The sequence below is a fragment of the Delphinapterus leucas genome, chromosome 18 (assembly GCF_059928025.1).
Source record: "Delphinapterus leucas isolate spDelLeu-1000000601 "Yukka" chromosome 18, BTC_Dleu_Yukka2, whole genome shotgun sequence".
In the NCBI taxonomy this organism is placed as follows: Eukaryota; Metazoa; Chordata; class Mammalia; order Artiodactyla; family Monodontidae; genus Delphinapterus; species Delphinapterus leucas.
Genome location: NC_143146.1, coordinates 14443745 through 14469638, shown reverse-complemented (window position 1 = coordinate 14469638; position 25894 = coordinate 14443745). Strand labels below are relative to the sequence as shown.

General features: G+C 37.0%; 1 protein-coding gene and 1 pseudogene across 1 annotated transcript in view; both read right to left on the bottom strand.

Moving 5' to 3' along the window:
• UGGT2 (UDP-glucose glycoprotein glucosyltransferase 2) overlaps nucleotides 1-25894 on the bottom strand; it is a 164843-nt gene that overhangs the window by 63983 nt on the left and 74966 nt on the right. The window contains exons 16-21 of the mRNA XM_089899419.1: nucleotides 19538-19669; nucleotides 12402-12566; nucleotides 11926-12049; nucleotides 11735-11833; nucleotides 9487-9578; nucleotides 1367-1573 (exon numbers count right to left, since the gene is read on the bottom strand). Of these exons, the coding sequence (XP_089755545.1) occupies nucleotides 1367-1573; nucleotides 9487-9578; nucleotides 11735-11833; nucleotides 11926-12049; nucleotides 12402-12566; nucleotides 19538-19669 (819 nt within the window). The remainder of the gene's footprint in view (nucleotides 1-1366; nucleotides 1574-9486; nucleotides 9579-11734; nucleotides 11834-11925; nucleotides 12050-12401; nucleotides 12567-19537; nucleotides 19670-25894) is intronic.
• On the bottom strand, nucleotides 19670-23118 carry LOC111176451 (2-iminobutanoate/2-iminopropanoate deaminase pseudogene; annotated as a pseudogene).

Below are 25894 nucleotides of genomic sequence, written 5' to 3'. Positions count from 1 at the left end.
TATATAATGTTGATGACTCTCAAAACAAAACATTATACCCTCCATTGATTCCTACACTTATTTACTAAATTGTCAACTCAACATCTCCACTTGAATGTCCAACAGGCATCTCCAACTTAACACATACAAAACTTAACTCTCGATCCCCTATGTATCCCAATCTTCTCTTCATCAAGACCTCCGCATCTCCAAAAAAAGACACCGCAATTCTAGCTGTTCAAGACAAAATCCTTGAGTATTACTTTCACATGTCACATACAATTGGCAGCTCTTCAAGCTGACTACAGTTTTAACAGATATTATGTATATACCATCTCACCATGTCCACCACCAATATCTACTCCAAGACACCATTATTTCTTACCTGGATTGTTGCAATAGCATTCTAATTGTTCATCCTATTTCCACTCTTGTTTACCTACTATCAAATCTTCACATGGCACCCAGAGTCATCTTTTTCAAGATTATTTATCTCACAAGATTCCTCAATGACTTTCCATTATACTCAGAAAAAAATTCAATTCCTTACCATGGCCTATGAGTGCTTGAAGTATCTGGGATTATGTTTGCGAACTCATTTCCTACTAGTCTCCCCATCACTCTACTTTGGTCATGATGACCTTCTGCCTATACCTCAAACCTGGCAAGGCTGTCTCTGTGTCAGGCCTTTAGACCTGCTGTGTTCTGAACCTGGTATATGCTTCTCTGTAAGAAAGTCTGTAGACTTTCCATGGCTTGACTTCTCATTTCATTCAGAGCTCTGCTCAGACATCAGCTCTTTAGAGATGACTTCCCTTGACCACTCCAGCTAAAAGAGCATCCCTCAAACTGTTTACTTTCTTATATTTCTTTATATCTTTCCAATACCACTTACCTGGTCTTTCCCATTACAATGTAAGCTCCATAAGAACTGGGACTCTATCTGCCTTGTTCATAAGTATTATCTCCATTGTCTGGTAGACAATCAATAAATATTTTTTGAATGGATTAATGAATCTTTCTTCCAGAGGATCAGCTTCTGTCCAGAATTTTCCCTGTACTGGACCCCTTGAGTGAAATAACTGAGGATTATTCACATAATCCTTTAACTCCTAATGCTTCACATAAGTACGTATCCTAACTAGAATGCCTTTAACTTTAAGGATCATGAAGTAGTAGCTGAAATATATGAAATTTGATTTGTTAAGTGCCTCTATGCAAAGCTGTATCATGTAACATGCATCTTTTCCCACTGTAAAGGAAAGTTTATTATCCCCGTTTGATTATACTTAATGATTTTTTTAACATGATATCTCCAAGCACACTGACTTATACTTTTGAAATATGCAAGATACTTATTTATTATTTCAAACAAATAGCTACTGACCTCAGTAAGGAATCTTTTAATTTTATCTCCAGAGTAAATAGCTGTAGCAGTTTCTTCCTCTGCCAGTTTCCTGAGAAAGTTTCTCAAAAAGCTGTTTTCCAGTGTAAGAAAAGCTGCCAGAATTCCTCTGGAAATAGCTGTGTTATCTTCATCTATTTTTGATGTAGGATTATAAATAACTCCCAACCGACCATGAACACTTATTTCCTGCAAAACACATTTATAGGTGAAAAATATCAGTATCTTACCTATCCTTTTACAACTGAACTTTCTTCTTTCCAATTAAGTTTGCTCGCTTTACCATACAACATCTTTCACTGCCTTCCTGTTGAATGTATTGAATGCGGTATACCACTGAAATAGTCTAAAAACAATCATTTTATTAACTAATTCTCTCCTCTTTGCATCATGATTCTTTTGGCCTCTTTTTGGATGTGTGTGTGTGTAAACTAACACACATAAAAATGCACAAAGTAAAACTGTAGAGCTCAGTGATTTAACCCACAAAATATCATCCAGGTCAAGAAATAGAGCACTGCCAGCAACCCAGACATCTTTCATATCCCCCGCCAATTACTTCACCTTCCCACTTTCCTAAAGACAACCACTATCTTGTCATTCATAGTAATAACATTTTTGCTTTTCTTTATATTTTACCACCTATATTTTCATCGTTAAACATTTAATCTACTTTGAACGTCATATGAATGTAATCATACACTATATATTCTTTTGTACTCTTTTTCCATTCCACATGATACTGAGATTCACCAACACTGTTTGGAGTAGCTATAGTTACTTTTTTTTGGTACCATACAGAATTCCATATGAATATGCTCTCCTTTATCCATTCTACTGACGCTAGACCTTTGAATTTTTTTCACTTTGGCACTCTACAAACACAATATACATATCTTCAACTTTAGAAGATGTTAAAGAGTTTTTCAGGATAGTTAGACTAATTTTTACTCCACCAGCAACATATGAAAGTCCCACTACCCCAGAGCCTCATAAACATTTTGTATTGTCAGATTTTTAAATTTAAATCATTCTGTTGGATGTGTAAAGATATCTCATTAGGCTTAATTTGCTTTTTCTCATCACTAATGATATTAAACGTTCTTTAACATTTTCATTGGTCTCTTTTCTGATTTGTCTGTTGAATCTTTTGCCAGTATTTCATTGGAGATAATTGCCTTTTATGTACTGAGTTATAAGGGTTTCATTTCTAAGACTTGAGCGCTTTTTTGGTTACCCGTATGCAGATAACTTCCGCTAGTCTGTGGCTTGACCTTTTATTCTCTTGCTGGTGTGTTCTGACAAAAAACAGTCCCTAATTTCAATGTAGTTGCATTTACTGGTATTCTTCTTCATTGCTACTGGGTTTTGTGTTCTGTTTTACAAATCTTTCTCTTCTCTCAAGTCCTAAAGATAACCTTTGTTACCTTTGAGAACCTTTATTATTTTGCTTTCTATGTTTAGATCTCTATCCATTTGGAATTGATTTCTGAGTGTGATGTGAAAAGAAGAAAGTTTAAGAGACCACCCTTACTGCTCTTTAAGGTCAACTCTATCATAAAGCACGTGTAGTATATACATGGGTCTGTTTCTGGATTCTCTATTCTTCTTTCACTGCTCTACTTTTCTATCCAAATTGTTTTCAGTTGTATAGCTTTATGAAAGATCTTGATACCCAGCGGAGCAATTATCCTACCTTCCTCTTCTTGAAGAGTAACTTAGTTATTCTTGGTCCTTTGAATCTCTACATAAATTTGAGAATCAGCTTGACAATTTCCATAAAACACACTCAGATTCATATTGGAATTGCACCTAACCGATACATCAATTTGGGGAGAACATCTTTAAAATACTGACTCTTTCAATTCATGATTATGGTATATCTCTCCATTCATGTAAGACTTCTGAATTTTCTCTCAATATTTTATTGTGTAAAAGTCTTAAACATATTATGTTACATTTATTCCTAGCATTTGATATTTTTGATACTATTATAAGTGATATTTTTATTTAAAATGCATTTCTTATTTGTTGCAATGCTTAGACTTAATTCTGGTATACTGACCTGTTAGGCAGCAACCTAGTTAAACTAAAAAATGAATTCTAATAATTTTTTGTGGATTTATATGCATTTTCTGTATAAACAATTTGGAAAAATGACAATTTTAATTTTTCCTTTTTGATTTTTTTGTTTTTTTTTTTTGTTTGTTTGGTTTTTTTTTGTTTTTTGCAGTACGCGGGCCTCTCACTGTTGTGGCCTCTCCCGTTGCGGAGCACAGGCTCCGGACACGCAGGCTCAGCGGCCATGGCTCACAGGCCCAGCCGCTCCGTGGCATGTGGGATCTTCCCGGACCGGGGCACGAACCCGTGTCCCCTGCATCGGCAGGCGGACTCTCAACCACTGCGCCACCATGGAAGCCCCCTTTTTGATTTTTATACTGTTTATTCCTTTATTCACTTGTTCAGGATTTTTGCACCTATGTCCATGAGTAAGAGTGGCCTACAGTTTTCCATTCTTATATAATGCCCTTTTATGCATTTGGTTTTGAAGTAATGCTGACCCTGTACAATGAGTTGAAATGTATTGCTTATTTTTCTGTTCTCTGGGAAAAAAATTGTGTTAGATTGATGCTTGGTACAGTTTACTAGTATGGTCATATAAGTCCGGGGTTTTCTCTTTTGAATATCTTAAATTACAGATTTAATTCCTTTGATAACTAAAAATGCCTTCTTCCTACCTCTGTCATGTCCACAGAATCTTGAGTAACATCTCCTCTTTCTATCAGATAGATTGGGTCTGCTTCTCCATATTTCTTGACCAGTTTTACCATGTGTTTCTATCAATTCTATTAGTCTTTTCAAAGAACCAAATTTTGGCTTTGTGGACCTTAAGTACTGTATGTCTTCTATTTCATTACTTTTTGTTCTTATCTTTATCTTCCTTTTCCTTTACTTTCTTCGATAGAAGTTTAAGTTGCTGTTTTTAAATTTTAAGATTTGTGCTTAGATGACTGATTTTTCAACTTTTCTTTTTTTCAGATATAACATAGTTTTAGTTGTATCTGTCAAGTTTTAATGTCATTCAAATCTTAATTCTTTCAAAAAATATTTTCAAATGTGCATTTTTGTATCAACAGGTTACACAGAAGCATTTCTTAATTTCCAAATATACAGAGATGTTCTAGTTTTCTTTTCGTGATTGATTTCTAACTTAATTACACTGTGGTCAAAGAATATACAGTTGATCTTTCAACAACACAGGTTTGAACAGCATGGGTCCACTTAAAAACAATTTTTTTTCAGTAGTAAATACTACAATATTACATGATCTGTGGTTGGTTGAATCTGCAGATGTGGAACCTTGAATACGGAGGGCTGACTATAAGTTATAAGTGGATTTCTGACTGCTCAGAGGGTCAGTGGCCCTAACCCCTGCATTGTTCAAGGGTCAACTGTACTTTGCATAATTGAAGAAGATATAACAATTGTGAATATTTATGCACCCAACATAGGAGCACCTCAATACATAAAGCAAATGCTAACAGCCATAAAAGGGGACATTGAGAGTAACACAATAATCGTGGGGGATTTTAACGCTACACTTACACCAATGGATAGATCATCCAGACTGAAAATTAATAAGGAAACACAAGCCTTAAATGACACATTAGACCAGACAGACTTAATTCATATTTATAGGACATTCCACACGAAGCAGCAGAATACAGGTTCTTCTCAAGTGCGCAGGGAACATTCTCCAGGGTAGATCATATTTTGGGTCACAAATCAGTCCTCAGTAAATTTAAGAAAACTGAAATCGTATCAAGCATCTTTGTGGACCACAACGCTATGAAATTAGAAATCAATTACAGAAAAAAAAAAACTGTGAAAAACACAAACACATGGAGGCTAAACAATATGCTACTAAATAACCAAGAGATTACTGAAGAAATCAAAGAGAAATTTAAAAATACCTAGAAACAAGTGACAAGAAAACATGATGATCCAAAACCTATGGGATGCAGCAAAAGAAGTTCTAAGAGGGAAGTTTATAGCAATACAATCCTATCTCAAGGAACAAGAAAAATCTCAAACAACCTAAACTGACACCTAAAGCAACTAGAAAGAACAAACAAAACCCAAAGTTAGTAGAAGGAAAGAAATCATAAAGATCAGAGTAGAAATAAATGAAATAGAAACAAAGAAAACAATAGCAAAGATCAATAAAACTAAAAGCTGGTTCTTTGAGAAGATAAACAAAACTGATAAACCTTTAGCCAGACTCATCAAGGAAAAAAGGGAGAGGACTCAAATGAATAAAATTAGAAATGAAAAAGGAGAGGTCACAACGGACACTGCAGAAATACAAAGGATCATGAGACTACTACAAGCAACTATATGGCAATAAAATGGACAATGTGGAAGAAATGGACAAATTCTTAGAAAGGTACAACCTTCTAGGACTGAACCAGGAAGAAATAGAAAATATAAACAGACCAATCACAAGTAATGAAATTGAAACTGTGATTAAAAATCTTCGAACAAACCAAAGTCCAGGACCAGATGGCTTCACAGGTGAATTCTATCAAACATTTAGAGAAGAGCTAACACCTATCCTCCTCAAACTCTTCCAAAAAACTGCAGAGGGAGGAACACTCCCAAACTCATTCTACAAAGCCACCTGATACCAAAACCAGACAAAGATATCCCAAAAAAGGAAAATTACAGGCCAATATCACTGATGAACATAGGTGCAAAAATCCTCAACAAAATACTAGCAAACAGAATCCAATAGCACATTAAAAGGGTCATACACCATGATCAAGTAGGGTTTATCCCAGGAATGCAAGGATTCTTCAATATACGCAAATCAATCAATGTGATACACCATATTAACAAACTGAAGGAGAAAAACCATACGATCATCTCAATGGATGCAGAAAAAGCTTTCGACAAAATTCAACACCCATTTATGATAAAAACCCTCCAGGAAGTAGGCATAGAGGGAACTTACCTCAACGTAATAAAGGCCACATTTGACAAACCCACAGCCAACATCGTTCTCAATGGTGAAAACTTGAAACCGTTTCCACTAAGATCAGGAACCAGACAAAGTTGCCCACTCTCACCACTATTCAGCACAGTTTAGGAAGTTTTAGCCACAGCAATCAGAGAAGGAAAAGAAATAAAAGGAATCCAAATCAGAAAAGAAGAAGTAAAACTGTCACTGTTTGCAGATGACATGATACCATCCATAGAAAATCCTAAAGATACACTAGAAAACTACTAGAGCTAATAAATGAATTTAGTAAAGTCACAGGATACAAAATTAATACACAGGAATCTCTTGCATTCCTATACACTGACAATGAAAGATCAGAAAGAGAAATTAAGGAAACAATCCCATTTACCATTGCAACAAAAAGAATAAAATAGATAGGAATAATCCTACCTAAGGAGCCAAAAGGCCTGTACGCAGAAAACTGTAAGATACTGACGAAAGAAATCAAAGATGACACAAACAGATGGAGAGATATACCATGTTCTTGGACTGGAAGAATCAATACTGTGAAAATGACTATACTACCAAAGCAATCTACAGATTCAGTGCAATCCCTAACAAATTACCAGTGGCAATTTTCACAGAAATGGAACAAAAAATTTTACAATTTGTATGGAAACACAAAAGACCTCGAATAGCAAAAGCAATATTGAGGGAAAAAAACAGAGCTGGAGGAATCAGGCTCCCTGACTTCAGACTTTACTACAGGGTGACAGTCATCAAGACAGTATGGTACTGGCACAAAAACAGAAATATAAATCAATGGAATAGGCCAGAAAGCCCAGAGATAAACCCACACACCTATGGTCACCTAATCTATGACAAAGGAGGCAAGGATATACAATGGAGCAAAGACAGCCTCTTCAAAAAGTGGTGCTGGGAAAACTGGACAGCTACTCGTAAAAGAAAGAAGTCAGAACACTCCCTAACACCATACGCAAAAATAAACTCAAAATGGATTAAGGACCTAAATGTAAGGCCAGATGCTGTAAAACTCTTAGAGGAAAACATAGGAAGAACACTCTTTGACATAAATCACAGAAAGATCTTTTTTGACCCACCTCCTAGAGTAATGAGAATAAAAAGGAAAATAAACAAATGGGACCTAATGAAACTTAAAGCCACAGCAAAGGAAACCATAAACAAGATGAAAAGACAACGCTTAGATGGGATAAAATATTTTCAAATGAAGCAACTGAGAAAGGATTAATCTCCAAAATATACAAACAGCAGCACATGCAGCTCAATATCAAAAAACCCACAAACAACCCAATCAAAAAATGGGTGGAAGACCTAAATAGACATTTCTCCAAAGAAGACATACAGATGGCCAACAAACACGTGAAAGGATGCTCAACATCACTAATAATTAGACAAATGCAAATCAAAACTACAATGAACTATCACCTCACACAGGTCAGAATGGCCATCATCACAAAATCTACAAACAATAAATGCTGGAGAGGGTGTGGAGAAAAGGGAACCCTCTGCACTGTTGGTAGGAATGTAAATTGATACAGCCGCTGTGAAGAACAGTATGGAGGCTCCCTAAAAGCTAAAAATAGAACTACCATATGACCCAGCAATCCCACTACTGGGCATATACCCTGAGAAAACCATAATTCAAAAAGATACATGCACCCCAATGTTCACTGCAGCACTGTTTACAATAGCCAAGACATGGCAACATCCATCGACAGAAGAATGGATAAAGAAGATGTGGTACATACATACAATGGAATACTACTCAGCCATAAAAAGGAATGAAACTGGGTCATTTGTAGAGATGTGGATGGATCTAGAGACTGTCATACAGAGTGAAGTAAGTCAGAAGGAGAAAAACAAATATCGTATGTTAACTCATATATGCGGAATCTGAAAGAATTGGTATAGACAATCTTATTTACAAAGCAGAAATAGAGACAGACGCAGAGAACAAATGTATGGATATTAAGGGGGAAGGGGGAGGTGGGATGAATTGGGAGATTGGGATTGACCTATATACACTATTGATACTATATATAAAATAGATAACTAATGAGAACCTACTGTATAGCACGGGGGACTCTACTCAATGCTCTGTGGTGAGCTAAATGGGAAGGAAATCCATAAAAGAGGGGATATATGTACACGTAAAGCTGATTCACTTTGCTGTACAGTAGAAACTCACACAACATTGTAAAGCAACTATACTCCAATAAAAAATTTTAAAAAAATAGTTACTACTGATGCAAAAAAGCAAAAGAAAATTTCATGAGATTTGCTTTATAGCCTAGCATCTACAAATGTTTTTTAAACGTTACATTTGTGCTTTGCAAGAACATATACTATGTGTACTTTTCTATCAATATCCATTAGGTCAGGTTTGATTACTTTATTATTCAAATAGTCTATACATCCCTACTGATTTTCTGTGTACGTGCTTTACTTGTTATTGAGAGAGGTATGTAATAAAAATAGTACAAACTGGGGGCTGGTAGTCCAAGAGCAGTGTGCCAGCATGGTCAGGTGCTGGTGAGGACCCTCTTCTGCAGTACATTCTGCCGATTTCTCCTTGTATCCTCACATGACAGAAAGAGAGAGGGCTACCTCTCTGACCTCTTCTTGTAAGAGCAATAATCCCATTTATGAGGACTCCACCCTTTTGACCTAATTACCTCCTAAAGGCCCCACCTCCAAATATCATCACATTGAGGATTAGATTTGAACACGTAAATTTTGGGGGGACACAAACATTCAGTACATACACACTATTAGACGTGTAAATGTATGTCCAACGGCAAGGACTAGCAAAGAATATATAGGTCATGAATCACAGAAGACATGTAGGTTTTTCTTTTCCTGGGCGAGGTTACCCATTCTACATGGAGAAAGAATTTGAATTCCTGTCTTAATCTCCTTAGCACCATGTTCTAACCAAGTCAAGGTACTGAAAATGTTAACACGAAGGGAAATAACGATTTAATGCATGTTCTTCATATTGCTTTCTCGAAATTACAACGAATTAGAATTTTTGTAGTAAGAGTGTCTAAATACTCACCAGGTGATTTAATGCATTAAAAAGCAGTTTTCTCCCAGATGGTTTGTCAAAATCAGCAATAATCCAGAAAGTAACCGAAGAAATTACATCATCTGAAAGTTTCAAACAGTTTAGTCAAACTAATCCTTCTTAAAATCAAACTAAAGACAGGGACATTTCCAGTTAACAAAATACATAAAAACAGTAACAATTTTTAAAATGAATCTTTCTGAAAATAAGCAAATACTGGTAAAAATTACATACACACAGAGTGAAATACACATAAAAATGTTGAAAGAGTAATAACCTTTATATAAACTCAGATACCAAAAAGAAAGAATAGTCCCCAAGAAACACATCTGTGAGATACTTTTGCCAGTAGGGAAACTGTATCATGCTTATCGAAGTTCTACTGTTGCCAAGCAAAACTGCCTTCCAGCTTCACTTGTAAAACATAATGGTATTTGTACCTCACATATATGTAAAACTGGATACAATAAATTATTAGCAGATATTGAAAACAGCAATATTTATTAGCTTATGATTCATGTATTTCAAAAATTCTGGCTATTATTAACTTGGCCTAATTCACATCATCTTATGCCAACATCAGTGCAATTCTTGTTTCAGAAACATCTGAAAATTTGGAAGCCACAAGAAGAAATAATTTTTAACTCTGCAGTCACAGTTAAATGGGTTTAATTTCATCCAGCCTCAGCATATGACACCTGAAATAATACTTGTCTGGCCATCATTAAAACCTATAGAAAAATCAGTCCCTTAGATCTTATGACCCACTTAAAACAACTGTAAAATGTGTGCTACACCAAAAACCTACACCTGAATAGATGTGAAGCTACAGTTATGACCATACCCAGTAATATATAACTATGCAAAAACTGGCTTTGGTTAATGAAAAAAATATAACAAAAAGAAGGATAACATCGATTCTACTTGCAATCCTTCAGAAGCAATTTGAGAGTAAGGCAGTGGCACATTCTTTTCAAAGAAGAAAGGGAAAGAATTCTTGTGCCTTCTTAATGTCATCACTTTTACCATTACAGCTAGTAAACAGAACTATTTCAAAAGTGCTAAGTAAATTTCTCCCAACTCTTTTATTTCTTTACATATTTACATAAATGCAAATAAAGAAATCAGGTGTTTCTTAGTTAATAAAGTCTTCTTTTAGATTGCAAGAGATTTAACCAAAGGGCATTAATTATGGCCTAACTTATTCTGATGCCCAGAAGCAATTTTTGAAATATAACCCAGAACCCGATAAATATGTTTCCCCTATTTTTTATTCCCTGTTTCTCTGCCTCCTTTTCCCTTCACTTGACACATTCAGGACCTTAGCCTGCCATAATATGGAACTGAATTATATTTTATTATTTGTTGGTTCTCTTGTAGACAGACCACTTTATGAACATAAAATCATAGATCTGTTCCAAAGTAATTCAAGGGCCATATGGTCCTAATTTGGATTCACTCCACAGCATTCTCACAAACTAGCTGTCTGCTTAAATCTCTCATATATAAGAATTTACCCCTTATTACACAGTAATTCCATCGTGAGATCACTCATTGTTAGAAAGTTACTGCTTTATATGCTGAAATAACCATCAGCTTTCTTTTATGTTTCATGCATTGGCTCTTTTTGTTCTCTCTAGAGCAAAGCAGGTCAAACAAAACAAAGTGAAACCAAAACCAACCAAACTCCAATTATCTTCATCTATCTGAATAGTTCATGGTCTCTAACAGAACTGTGGTCACACTGAAGACTTTCCTATCCAGGCTAAGTCCTTATTTCCAAACATGTTCCTGTCTTGGCTCCCTCTCCTTTGGTTATGACCCTTAACTTAAGCAAAACATTTAGACGTTGTTTAATCAGGATACAGAACTATTCTCCTCTCATCTGGGGATTACACTTTTATTCATGCCTGATAAGATTATCAGTTTATTTAATCTTGAAAGGGTTTTTACTTACCTTCCTAAAAAGGAGAAAAATGGAATAGCTTGCTTTTTTTTAAAAAAAGGCAAAAACCCCTCGAGATTAACCCCTCTGCATATACAGTTAGCTAAGATAGGAGGCATCACATTTTCTCATCACAGTCCTTATTACATCCTAATAATTTTCAAATCCGCAAATTGAGAGCCAGGTCGCCAGTCAAATATCAACATCTAGAAACGTATTATGCAAAGCACTTAATACAATTACAAGTTTTTCCTATTTAGGAATAAATTCAGGAAACTAAAATATGCTTATTACCTTCCTGGGTTACATAATACATGTTCTCTGCAATTACAGCACTCTTATCTTGTGAATCCAAGAAGAAGAAAGTAGAGGAATCTTCAACATCAGCAGTTACTAAAAATTTTAATATTAAATGTTAAATAATGAATAAAACAGTCACAACTCAATAAACATTTATAGGAAAGTATACGGAAGGATTGTATTACCTGATGTAGATATTAAATTAAGGTACTGCCATTTATTGTACAAAATCAAAGGATTTATACGGGGCACAACATTATTTCTATCCATAAGGAAGTCAATTGCATTTGTTCGATCACTTAATGTACCCTAAAATAATAAAGTATTATTAGGTAACACATGTGATTTATATGCAGATGTTTTAGAATTATGCAGAGGACACATTTAAAGACTACTGAATCTAAAATAAGTCAATAAGTAATATGCAATTTAGAATTCTTATAATAAATTTTCCTATAAAACTGTGAAGTTTCTTTCCAATTAAGCAATTTTTTAGATGCAATTATGCACAGATAAATTTAATTACTACTTTAAAAATCATTACTAAACGATCAGAATGGAAACTTTTACACAATTAACTTTTGCTATTAAAAGATATTTTAATATAAAAATCATCTATAAATATCATTCATCAGATATTTTCTCATACATGCTTACCTACCATAAAAACTTCCTTTTGTAAATATGCAGTTTCATCCATCATTCTGTGAAGAACAGCCGTTTCTAGTTCCCTAATATTCAGCTCTTCATGGTGAAAGGATTCACCATTATAAAGAGCTTGAGGCAAAGGACCCAGGCCAGTCATCCTGTAATAGCTTGCTCCTGCCTATGCAATTAAAAAATACCAGAGAGTTAAACAGAATATGTTTGTCTGAAAAAGAAACACATAAAGAAAGAAAGGGACAGGGCCGCATTTTGTATGCCATAGAAAAAATGTTAATTTTGCTAATTTTATCTGTCCTTTCCAAACATTATTTAAAGGAAAGTAATTTACCTACATAGAAAAAGTCAGAAAACTTTTTCTGTACAAGGGCCAGATACATATTTTAGGCTTTGTGAGCCATCTGGTCTCTGACACAACGACTCAATCGTGATGTTATAGTGCAAAAGCAGTGGCACACAACACATGAATGAGTGAACGTGGCTGTGTCTCCAAAAACCTGTATTTATAAAAACACGTGGTAGAAAGGCTGGATTTGGCTCATGGGCTGTAGTTTGCCGACCCCTGATAGAGAGTATGACATTACTTTAAAAAATGCATTTACCTGCATAAGAGATTCATTTCTCGCTATATTCACTTGTTTAGTTAACATTTATTGAATTCAAGCATTTGGCTAGACTTTGTGAATACACAGCTGAAAAATCTGCCTTCAAGGGGCTCACATATATACAAGCAAAATTGAGGCATATACCAGATTGTATGGGAGCCCAGAAAAGGAATGACTAAGCTTGAGCATGGAGGGGAGGGATCACAGAAGGCCTCTGTTAGGGAGTGACACTAAAAGTCTTAAAGGATGAGCAAAAATATGCTAGGGAGATAAAGTGGAGAAAGACATTCCCAGTGAAAAGAGACAGCACTGCAAGGAACAGAAGGGAAGAGAGATGTGGTATATTTAGGTAATGGCAAGTACTTTTCTGTGTTTACAGTGGGAGGAGTTACATAGGGAGAAGATGTGGAGTCAGAGGGGATGGGGAGAGAGGACAGGTCATGAAGGTCCTCAACATCTGGATTTTATCTTGTGAGTGATAAAGCATCACTAAACAATTAATTCATTCGCTACTCAACACTACAAATCATTAAAACTGTCATTATAGCCAACATATTCACAATTACCCTATGAAGCTGAGGACTACTATTACATCCACTTTACAGATGATAAAACAGAGTCACTCCCAATGCCACATAATGACTACACTTTGGAAACAGACTTTGTACTTACATCTGTTTGACCAAGAGTCTGAACTCTTAACCACTGAACTATATTATCTCTGCATTTATTGGACATTTACTGTGTATTAAGCAATGAATGCATAAGAATGATATGCAAACTCTGTCCTAAGAAGACATAGTTTAACAGGGGGAGAGATGGATACATTAAAAGTAAGTGTGAATAGATATCCAGGGGTACTAGGGAGGGCATGGTCAATTCTACCTAGGAAGAGGGCTCATGACAAGAAATACGATCAGATTTGCTCTTTAAAAAAAAGAATATAGTGGCGACAAAGAGAAGGAAGAGGGTGGGAGAGCATGCACTGGGGGCGGTGGGTCAGGGGCTACTGCAAAAATACAGGAAAGGAAAAGCAAGAGCCAGACAAAAATCAGTGGTGAGAAGCAAGGAGAGAATGAGGCAGTTTCTGAAATATTTAGTTGACAAAACTGACAGAACTTGATGATCTACTGTTCGGGAGGGTGTGAGGGAAAAGAAGTTGGACAACTATCAGGCTTCTAGTAGCCTGAGTGCCCTGGGAGAATGATGGCGCTACCCTCTAGGATAAGGCACAAAAAAAGAGAAAAAGGTTTGGGGTAACAAGAAAGACGATGGGCATGGTTTTAAATTCATTTAAGACGCTTATGGGCAATCCCCCAGGCAGCTGAATACATGGCTTTGGACCTTAAGAAGGATATTGCTGCTAGAAATACAGGCTTTCTTCTGTTTTCCCCTGTGATTTTTCAGTTAGGCAACCTGTCTATTACAAAAGCTTTAATTACCACAAATAAGCCATAACACTGAATTTTGTACTTTTAGCCTACATCTCAATTCTGAGCTGTAGACACACTTCACATCTCCTATGGAATTCTCACAGGCACCTCAAATTCAATATGTGAAAAACTGAACTTCTGTTCTTATTCCCCACTTGGTTTCTCTTCCACCTCTTTCCATCTTGGCAATGGCATTACCACCATCCCAGTGAGTTAGTTGAAGCCTGGGAGCCGTCCTTGACAATTTCTCTTCTCCTCTCTCCCCTTTCCAATCCAGCAGCAGGTCCTGGATTGTATTTCCCAAATACCTCAATTGTGTCCATTTTTCTCTGCCTCTACTCTTCCAAAAACCTACTAGCCCATTTCTCATCTATCACCTAAATGCTTCCTAATCCGTCTTACTACGTACACTTTTACCCTCTGACAATCTATTCTCAACAACGGAGAATGCTCTTTGGAGAAAATGCATGTCACTGTCACTTCACTTGCTTAATATCTTCTCAGGTTTTTCACTGTTGCAAAGGTATTCTACTGTTTTGAGTTCACAAGCTTGTTAATTAACTACGGCTCACCACACTCTGTGTAATCAGGCCCCTCGATTACACCCCCAGCCTCATCTTAGGGACTTCCCTCTACAACACAAACACATACTTGCTACATCTACTCAGTAGTAACACCAACTCTTTTCGTTCCTTCACATTCAGGACATCCTAACATTTTTCTCTGGAATGCTGACTACCTACCACTTCTTTGTCTTCTTTTGTCCAACTGTCCTCCTACTTCTGGACGCGGATTTAATGTCACTTTAATGTCTACGTATTGCATATTGGGTGGGCCCCTTCTAATAAAGACTCATGTCCATCAATTTGGGGAATTTCTTTGTGGTATTTCTCTAATGCTTTCCTTTGTTTTCTCTGTTCTTTCTGAATCTTGTGAATTGACGACTGTTTACCTTCTTACATTTCATGTGTCTTTTTTTGTCTCTGTCCTATTAAATTTTGATTTTATTTTTAATTTTCAAAAGATCTTCCTTGTACTCTATTCTTTTACCTCTTGTGGACAGAATATTGTAAGTACTCAATAAATGTTTGTTAAAAGAAAAAATAAAGTTTGGATACAGACAGAAAACTACAGGAACATGAGTTTAGGGAATAAAGGCCTAAAACATTTATTTTCTTTGTGACGTAGTAATCAGAATGATTTCTGAGGCATGAAGAGAAAGGTGAAAAGGGCTTATAGGACTGATGAATGTTTAGAATAACTCTTGGGAGGAACAGGTAAGGAATAAAACCAGGCACAACTAAAGGATTGTAAGTAACACAGAGTCCAATTTAAACTGGAGATTAAGTCGACTTGAGAAAAATGCAGAAATTAAGAAATGAAGATATCGTCATTACAAGATAGTCTTACAGGGAGAGAGGAGTAAAAAAGGAGAAAACAGAAGACTGAACTCACACACAAAAGATGGGATTCAATGTTTCTGAGGAGTGTACTGAATCCGTAATCTTCACAAAAATCCTCAGTGTGTTTCATAATTTCAGGAGAATATGACTACAGGTATCTTAAAACTGGCAACACCGTAAAAATATTCATTTTGCAGCTTAACTTGATAAAGAGTAAAAGTGGATTTCTGATAAATATGGTAGATTTATCACACGTGCTCATCTCGATTCTGCAAGTTTCACTACGCCAACTACAGATTGGCACTTGCCACCCACCTCTACAAGGATTAAATCATGAGCTGGTGTGGCCGCTGACCTTCAACACCCCTGAGAGGAGTTCAGGTGGAGATCAGGAATGAGGCCCTCCGTGCGCTGGGAAACACTGGCAGAACAGGTCTTCAGATAGATATTTTCAGGAGCCAATTTTATGAGCCCAATTCTTGCATCTCCTCTTATCTAGAAAAGCACTAAAATCCTTCATGGTGACATCTGCTCCTCGTGACTCGCAGTAACCTTCACTAGACTAGCAGAAACCTTCTGCAAAGAAAATGTGCTTAATTGCATGTACTCCCCTGTCACCAAAATCACATGTATACTGACCTTCCCCCCTACCTCTTCGGAGCAGTTTCTCAGAGCTGTCTGAAATACCGTCTCCCGGGCTATAGTCCTCATTTTGCCCCCAATAAAACTTAACTCGTGACTCTCATGTGCATTTTTTTAAGTCAGCAACTAAAATGAGAGTATAATAATAAAAATCATGATGACAATGAGGATGATAACAACAATAACAAGATATGAGCCCACAAAGAAAAACGGGAGAAAAGATAGAGTAGATGACCAAAGTAGAAAGGGAAGTCACTCCCCTGCAGACAGAAAGGAACATCAACATTTTCGGAACCCCTGAGGGCTAAAAACCTAGACTATGTTAGAAGGAGAAGATAAGGAGCAGAGCACGAAATGTGGAAACTTGTTGAGAGTCTGTATGCAGAGAAGTTGTATACCAAGGCCCCTCTCTCAATCCTGAAAGGCTAAACTATTCTGCTTCCCTTTACTCTCTGTTGAAATTGAATCACAGAGGCTCTAGATTTGGGGATTCCAGGTATAGTGGAAGGCTGAGAAAGGGGATGGAAACAAGACAGAAGATTGAAGGAAAGTTCACATTCTTTCAACCCAGCCTATTACCACATCCTATTTCTGGACATATCCTATTGCCTCGTTTCCCACATCTGCACCCTTTCATTTGCCACATATACTCCTTCTAAGAGGAAAATAAAGAATTCTCATTTGAAGAAATCAAACGCTGAAACAGAATGCCAGCATTCGAAAAGACATTTATTTGTTGGTCATCTAACTGAAAAAACTGACTCACTCCCCAAGTGAGGCCCACCAACCGAAAAGACCCGTTTATTTGTAAGCAGCTTTTTACGGTTTCATACTTACATGTCAAAGACAACCAGACATCATAATACATTTGACAAATGCTTCCAACACAAAAGAGGAAATCAAACTGGATGAAAAAGGGAAGCTATAGAAGGCAGAGATAGCGCAGGGCAGAGAACAACACATCAAAAAGCTAACATTCTTAGATTAAAAAACTGTGCTCATGAAAGAAAAACTGGACACTACAAAAAGGAATAAAAGAAGAAGAAAAAGTAAATAATTGCTCAATCCAGAAGATTCAGAAAGAACAGAGAAAATACAGGAAAGGAAAGCACTGAAAAACAACACAAAGAAATTCCCAGAATTGATGGACACGTATCTCCATTAGAAGGGACCCACCAAACACCCAATGTGTTAAATGAAACAGGATGAAGACAAAGACATATCATGAAATTTCCAAGCAACAGGGATAAAAAGATCCTAAAAACCTTTAAACAGGAAATATAAATAAATAGATCAAAGAAAGACGAAGGAGTCAAAATTAGATTGGTATCATTCATTTCAGTAGCTTATTAGGAGCTAGGAGAGAGTAAAAGAAAGCCTTCAAAATCCACACGAAAAATGATTACCCAGTCCAACAATCAATAAAATGCAAATATAAAATAAAAAACTTTTATATAAAAGAGATAAAAGAATTTTTTTCATGCATACTTGCTTGAGAAAGAAGTAAAAGCAAAATAAATCAAAAAGAGGAAACGCACAGTGTTCATGAAGCTGGAGAAAAAGCAGAGATCCAATGAAGGAAAGCAGCAGAGGCAGATCCAGAAATGACAGCTGTGCTTCAGGTACAGAGGACAGCAGTTCAGTTTAGACAAAATGCAGAGTGGCTGCAGAAGGGCATTCTTGGGGCTGGTGTGTGGGGGGCAAAGTGCTGGTTTGTTAATGGCTTTGTTTGTGTAAGGAAAATTCTAGATAGGTTATCTGACCAATCTCTTGACTATCTCGATATATTTGCAATAGGTAGAAAACTACGTGAATGAGTAAAAATGGAGTAACCCTTAAAGCTACAAAAAAAAAGTTGTTAAAAAACAACCATAGTACTTGACTTACTAACAAGGAACACTTAAAAAGTCACACTCAAACTAAATATTCATTTAACCAAAATGTGTTAAAAACAGATCTGATAATCAGCTGGTTTGCAACTGCACAGGACTTTCCAATTCTTATTGTACTGAAATACTTTTGCACCAGTTGGTAAGTAACTGCTGTCTTGGGATGGCGATTCCCCACATGAGAACTACCTTGACCGCTTTCCCAGACCATCCATGTCAACATGATTCAGCTATAAGCAAGTCAGTATCAGCCTCAGAATGAAGGCTTCGAAGACTCCATTCCAGTTCGAGGATGTGCTTTGATTGATTCATCTGATTGTTTGCTCTTGAAGCCACAACAGGTTTAAAATATTTTAAGTACTACCACTGGGACTGGAGGAGACCAAGGGAAGGTCAGGAGGTGGAAGAGAGCTCAACCTTCAATTACTGTAAGACTCAACAAATAATATCTAAAAATTAAGACGTGCAAACTTGAGGAATACAAAAGAATAAGAAGACAAGATTCCTTTCCTTAAAGTACTTATAATACAGTTGGAAATGAAATTTACATCCAAATATATTATGTATAAAAAGGTATATATTATGTATAAAAAGGTAGTTAATAGGAAACAGTAATATTGAGTTGTGAACACCAATATCTGAGGATAACATGGTGTTAGATATTTTCATGGCAACTGATATAAATAGTATGTTTTGGCTATATAAAATTATCTCAACTTAAAAATTCATTTGTATCACATCATATGTTGCTGTTGCCTTTACCTAGAATACATATGAATAAATGAATTCATTTATTTCCACATAAAAGTTAGAGTCTTGTTTGTAGAGCCATTCAGCCACTCTTTTGATTGGAGCACTTAGTCCATTTACATTTAATTATTGATAGGTATGTACTTATCGCCACTTTTTAATTGTTTTAAGGTTGTTTTTGTAATTTTCTGCACTGTAAATTCTGAGAAGTATCTGTTTTGGTACTTTAAAAAAAGCCAATAGTGGCAACTTAAATACTGTATACAACTTGTGTCATTCAAAGGTATAAATTTCCCTTTTTTCTGAGGGTCTAAAATCTAAATCATGAGTTAATTATACTGAGATCATTTATTCATGAGATTATAATAAAAGTTTCTTGATCACATTTTTAAAAATTTGCATTCCAGCTTACCTTTCTTTCACCATCATATTTAGAATAAATTCCTAAAATATCCCAAATATTAGCATGAGGAAATTCATTTTGGAGAACACCCTTCACATTGTCCACAGTGAGTATATTGTGATTCTCTACTTTTTGGTACATCTGTGAAAATAAAGATATTATAATTAATTTTCACCTTAATTAGTTTTATTTCTTTCCCTTAGCATGCATATTTATAAAATAAAGAACATATTTTATATTTTGTAAGTTCTAAGCATACTATATACATACATATATATACACACATGATCCCCACACATACACAAATAAACCATTTTAAGAATACAATCTATTATCCTATAGTAAAAATGGTTTTGTGAATATTCTTTGGCTTTCAAAATACCATATCATATTTGTATATTCTATTTTGATCAAACCAGATGCTATGATTCTTAATAAAATAATGGTTAACTTTATTTTTTTTGAAAACCTGCATGCTATTTTATTTCCATTAGAAAAATATTATCTATATAAAATTTGATCCAGTTTCTTCTCCTTTACCTCTACCATTCAAACTTAAATGCTTTAATTTTACTCAAGTAAAAGCAGAATCATGTATCTGACATGAGAACGAAATAGTTCATACCATTAAATTAACAGAGTTTAATTGAATTAGGTGTGCTCTTTATTATTTCTCAGGAATAGTAACTCATCTTTCCTACATGCTATTTCCCTTTACTTTTATTTTTCTGAGTAACTATGTGTGTCTCTTTTCCCACATCCAGTAATGAGTGTTATAGAAGTGTAATTTATAACATCAGTAACTAGATTCATCATTAATCTTCAACTCATGTTCAATCCCCTTATTATATGGTATTTCCATAATAACTTCATATATTTCAGTCAACCTTACACTTTCCAACAAATACTGTAAAAATTAAGATGTTAATTTAAAAACATTATTAAAATTCCAGACTAAACACTGGGCCCACTTAGAGCGATGCCGTCACGAGAGGTCCTTGGACAGCTACTGCTTCAATCTCAACACGGCCTCCTTCGGGCAAAGCAGCAACCTGGTAAGCAGCTCTTGCAGGAAAACTACTCTGGAAATATTGTTTGTAGATGTCATTGACAGTATTGAAGTCGTTTATGTCAGCCAGCAAAACAGCTGTTCTTACCACATTCATGAAGTCACAGCCTGCTGCTTTCAGGATTTCACCCATGTTTGTAAGAGCTTGTTTAGCCTCTTCTGCCACCCCTCCTGGCACAAGCTGTCCACTTGCAGGATCCATGCCTAGCTGTCCTGAAATGTAAATGGTCCTGTCGACTAACACAGCCTGACTGTAGGGACCAATGGCCGCTGGGGCTTTCGCGGTGCTGATCACCTTTCTGATCAAAGACGACATGGCTAATCCTTTTTCCTTGCCGCGCCTCGGAGACAACTCAGCCCATTGGTTTTTTTAGTAGCATGTTGTTTAGTTGCCATGCAAGCTTTTCTTCTCATTTCTCTTTCTGTGATTTCTAGTTTTATGCTGTTGTGGTCAGAAAAGATCTTTGAAATAATTTCTATCCTCTTAAAATGTTTTGAGACCTGTTTTGTGTCCTAGTGTGTGCTCTATCCTAGAGAATGTTCCATGTGCACTTGAAAAGAATGTATATTCTAGTTTTTTGGGGTGTAATGTACAGAAAATATCAATTAAATCTAACTGTTTTATTGTGTCATTTAGGATCTCTGTTGCCTTACTGATTTTCTGTCTGGAAGATCTGTCCACTGATCAATGGGGTGTTATAGTCTTCTACTATTATCGTGTTCCTGTCAATTCCTCTCTTTATGTCTGTTAGTATTTCTTTTATGTATTTAGGTGCTCCTTTATTGGGTGCATATATGTTAACAAATGTAATATCCTCTTCTTATATTAATCCTCTTATCATTAGGCAGTGTTCTTTTTTTATCCTTTATGGTCTTTGTTTTAAAGTCTATTTCATCTAATATGAGTATTGCTATCCCTGATTTCTTGTCATTTCCATTTCCATGAAATATCTTTTTCCATACCCTCACTTTCAATCTATGTGTGTCTTTTGCCCTAAAGTGTGTCTCTTATAGGCAGCATATTGTAGGCTCTTGTTTTATTATCCAATCTGCCACTCTATGTCTTTTGAGTGAAGCATTTAGTCCATTGACATTTAAGGTAATTATTATTATTTTTTTCTTTTTTGCGGTACGCAGGCCTCTCACTGTTGTGGCCTCTCCCGTTGTGGAGCACAGGCTCCGGACGCGCAGGCTCAGCGGCCATGGCTCATGGGCCCAGCCGCTCCATGGCACGAGGGATCTTCCCGGACCGGGGCACGAACCCGTGTCCCCTGCATCAACAGGCGGACTCTCAACCACTGCGCCACCAGGGAAGCTCTAAGGTGATTATTGATAGACATGTATTTATTGCCATTTTAAACCTTGTTTCCCTTAAATATTTCCATTTAAGGTAATTATTGATAGATACGTATTTATTGCGATTTTAAACCTTGATTTTGTATTTCCCCTTTGTTCCTTTCTTTTTATTTTCCCTTTTGCAGTTTGATGATTTTCTTTTGTGCTATGCTTAAGTTCTCCTCTTTTTTTGTTTCTGTGAATCTATTTTATGTGTTTGATTTGTGGTTTCTCTGTTTTTCAATTATGTTATCCCATTACTATATCTACTTGATTTAGACTGGTAGTCATACAGGTTTAAATAAATTCTAAAAAAAAAAAAAAAAATCTAAATTTTCTTATTCCCTTCCCCCACATTTTATGATTTTGAGGTCCTCTTTTACATCTTCATGTTTATTCTTTTGCTGTTCATTGTAGTCATCATCGCATTTCCAATTGTGATCTTCTCTTTTCTATAGACTCTTCCTTCTTTTCTATTTAGAGAAGGTTTAGCATTGCTGTATTCTTTTAGTTTTTGCTTGTCTGAGACATTCTTTATCTCACCTTCCATTCTAAATAATCATCTTGCTGGGTAGAGGGGATCCTAGGTTGCAGGACTTTCCTTTTTAGGACTTTGAATATATCTTGCCACCCCCTCTGGCCTCCAACACTTCTGTAGAGAAATCGGCTGATAGCTACAAAGGAATGCCCATAGGCTCTACCTCTTTTTCTCTTGCTACCTTTACAATCCTCTCTTTAACTTTTGACATTTTAATTATAGCATGTCTTGGTGTAGGTTTATTTGGTTTTTCTTGTTTGGGACCCTCTGTGCTTCCTCTACCTGTTTATCTGTTTCCTTCTTTAGGTTTGGGAAGTTTCCGGCAACAGTTTCTTCAAATACATTTTCAATCCCATTTTTCTTCTTCTCCTTCTGGGATCCCTATTATGCATAGATTGGCATGCTTTATATTATTCCATAGGTCTCTTATATTGCTTTTATTTTCATTTGTCCTTCTGTCTGCTGGTTCTTATTGGGTGATTCCATTATTTTATCTTCCAGATCACTTATTCATTCTTCTGCATTATTTAGTTTGCTATTTACTGCCTTTAGCTGAGATTTCGTCTCAGCAATTGAGTTTTCTAATTTTAATTGGCTCCTCTTTATAGTTTCTAGCTCCTTGTTACAGTGATCTGCACTTCTATCGATAGTCTTTCTTAATTCCTTCAGTATTTTTATTACCCCCTTTTTGAACTCGGGACCTGGCAGATTGGAAAGATCTGTTTCATTGTTCTTTCAGAGGACTTTTCTTGTTCTTTTGGTTGAGAGTGGTTCCTCTGCTTCTTCACTTTACTTATATTTCTCTGACTCTATGAATTTGGGAGTAACAATTATCTACTGTGGTCTCCAAGGGCTGTTTTTATGCAGGAGCATCCCTGTGTATCCTGCATGAGTCTAATATCTTTGGTGTGAGGGCTGTTTTTAGTATGGATGTCTGCCACGTCTTTCCTCCATGTGTGCTGGCTGTTATCTCCTTAATAGAGGGTGTGACTGGTGTTGTGGTGACCAGAGCCTGCACTGGATGTTGAGTGGGGCCTCCTCTTTGCTCTGTGGTTGTCACAGCCCTGTTGGGGGCTGGGTCTGCTCCGTAGCTGTTGGAATAGAAGCCCTCAGATGCGTTTCTAAGCTGTGGTGTGAGGTATGCAGGACTGGAGTGCTTCCACTGGTAGAGGAGACGTTGAGTATGCCTCTGCAGGAGCTGCCCACCGGGAAGTGCAATCTGTGGTGGTGTCTGTCACCTGTTGTGCGGGCTCACAAAGTAAACTGTTGCTGGCGCTGCGCTTGACCCTGCCTCAGTCATGGGAATGCAGGCAATCAGCCTGGATGTCTCTCAGGTACTGTGCTCACAAAGCCATCAGTGTAGTTCCACTGAAGTCAGGAACCAGGACCCACTGTGGGAGCTAGGGAGTCAGCCCAGACCCCAGCTCCTGCAGGGAGCTGCTCACATGTCCTGTAGGCTCTGAGCTTACAAAGGTCCTGTGGCATAAATCCACTAAAGCCGCCCAGGACAGGGCTCAGATTTCAGGCCCACCTCCACTTGGGGGCAACCCCCTGCACTTGCAGGCTCCCAGAGCTCTTGAGGCAGAGCTGAGCCAGCTCTGTTCACGGTAAAAAAGCTGCTGCTATGGTGAGGTCCCACCCTCCCTTTGCACATTAACAATGAATGGGGCTTTTTATGGTGGACCTGGGCTCCTTAAACACACTCCCAGTTTTGGCCTGTACTGCATTCTCCCCCCTTCAGGCTGTCTCCACACAGCCAACCCCAGTCCTCTCTCCGGGTCTGTCTGCTGAAGCCTGAGTTTCAGCACCCCACCCCCGCATGCACCAGCAGACAGAAGTCTCATGCTGGGGAATGCAGCGAGGTGGCAAGAACCATCTGTGGCGGTCTCCTCTGTTTTTCCTGTTGCAGTCTAGCTTCTGTACTCTCCTCTGACCCTCTGAAGCTGGCTGATCCCCCAGCCACTGAAGAGGGTTCCCAGGGTAAGGGAGCATTTCCTCTTTCATAGCTCCCTCCCAGGGTTGCAGGTCCCATCCCAATTCTTTTTTTTTTTTTTTTCTTCATCCTACCGGTTACATGGTGATCTTTCTTGCAGTTTTGATTGTATGAGGTCTTCTTCCAGAGTTCAGTAGGTTTTCTGTGAGAATTGTTCCACAAATAGATGTATTTAATGTATTTGAGGGAGGAGGTGAGCTCCACGTCCTTCTATTCCACCGTCTTGATCCCTGCCCCCGAATTTCTTACATATTTCGGTAGTAACCCCTTATCAGATACGCGGTTTGTAAATACTTTCTCCTATTCTACAGGCTGCCATTTGCTTTTGTTGATGGTTTCCTTTGCTGTGCAGAAGCATTTTAGTTTGATACAGACTCCCAGTTTATTCTGGTTTTTTTTGCCTTTGATTTTGTCAAATCCAAAAAATTATTGCCAAGATAAATGTCAAGGAGCTTAACTCCTATGTTTTCTTCTATGAAATGTTTCTTTTTTTTTCTTTTACAGCATCAGAGCTTATGTTCAACTCTTTAATCCCTTATGACTTGATTTTGGGGTATGGAATAAGATAGGGGTCCAGTTTCACCATTCTGCATGTGGATATCCAGCTGTCCCAATACCATTTATTGAAGAAACTATCTTTTTCCCATTGTACATTCTTGGTTCCTTTGTTGCAAATTAATTGATCACATATCAATGGGTTTATTTCTCGGTTCTCAATTCTATTTATCTGTTTTTTTGTTTTGTTTTGTTTTTTTGCGGTACGCGGGCCTCTCACTGTTGTGGCCTCTCCCGTTGCGGAGCACAGGCTCTGGACACGCAGGCTCAGCAGCCATGGCTCACGGGCCTAGCCGCTCCGTGGCATGAGGGATCTTCCCGGACCGGGGCACGAACCCATGTCCCCTGCATCGGCAGGCGGGCTCTCAACCACTGCGCCACCAGGGAAGCCCTATTTATCTCTTTTTATACCAGTATAATACTGTTTTGATTATTATAATTTTGTAATATATTTGAAATCAGTAAGTGTGATGCCTCTGACTTTATTCTTTCTCAAGACTGCTTTGCCTATTAGGGGTCTTTCATGGTTCCATATGAATTTTATGATTTTTTTTCTATTTCTGTGAAAAATGCTACTGGAATTTTAAATGCGCTAAATCTGTAGATTGCTTTGGGTAGTACAGAATATTTAATGGTATTAATTCTCTAATCCATGAACATGGAATATCTTTCCATTTATCTATGTCCTCTTCAATTTCTTTCATCCATGTTTTATAATTTTCAGTGTAAAGATCTTTCACCTCCTTGGTTAAATTTGGTCCTAAGCATTTTACTTTTTTTGATGCTATGGTAGATGGCACTGTTTACTTAGTTTCTCTTTCCAAGAGTTCTTTGTTAGTGTATAGAAATGTAACTGATTTTTTCTGTTGCAACTTT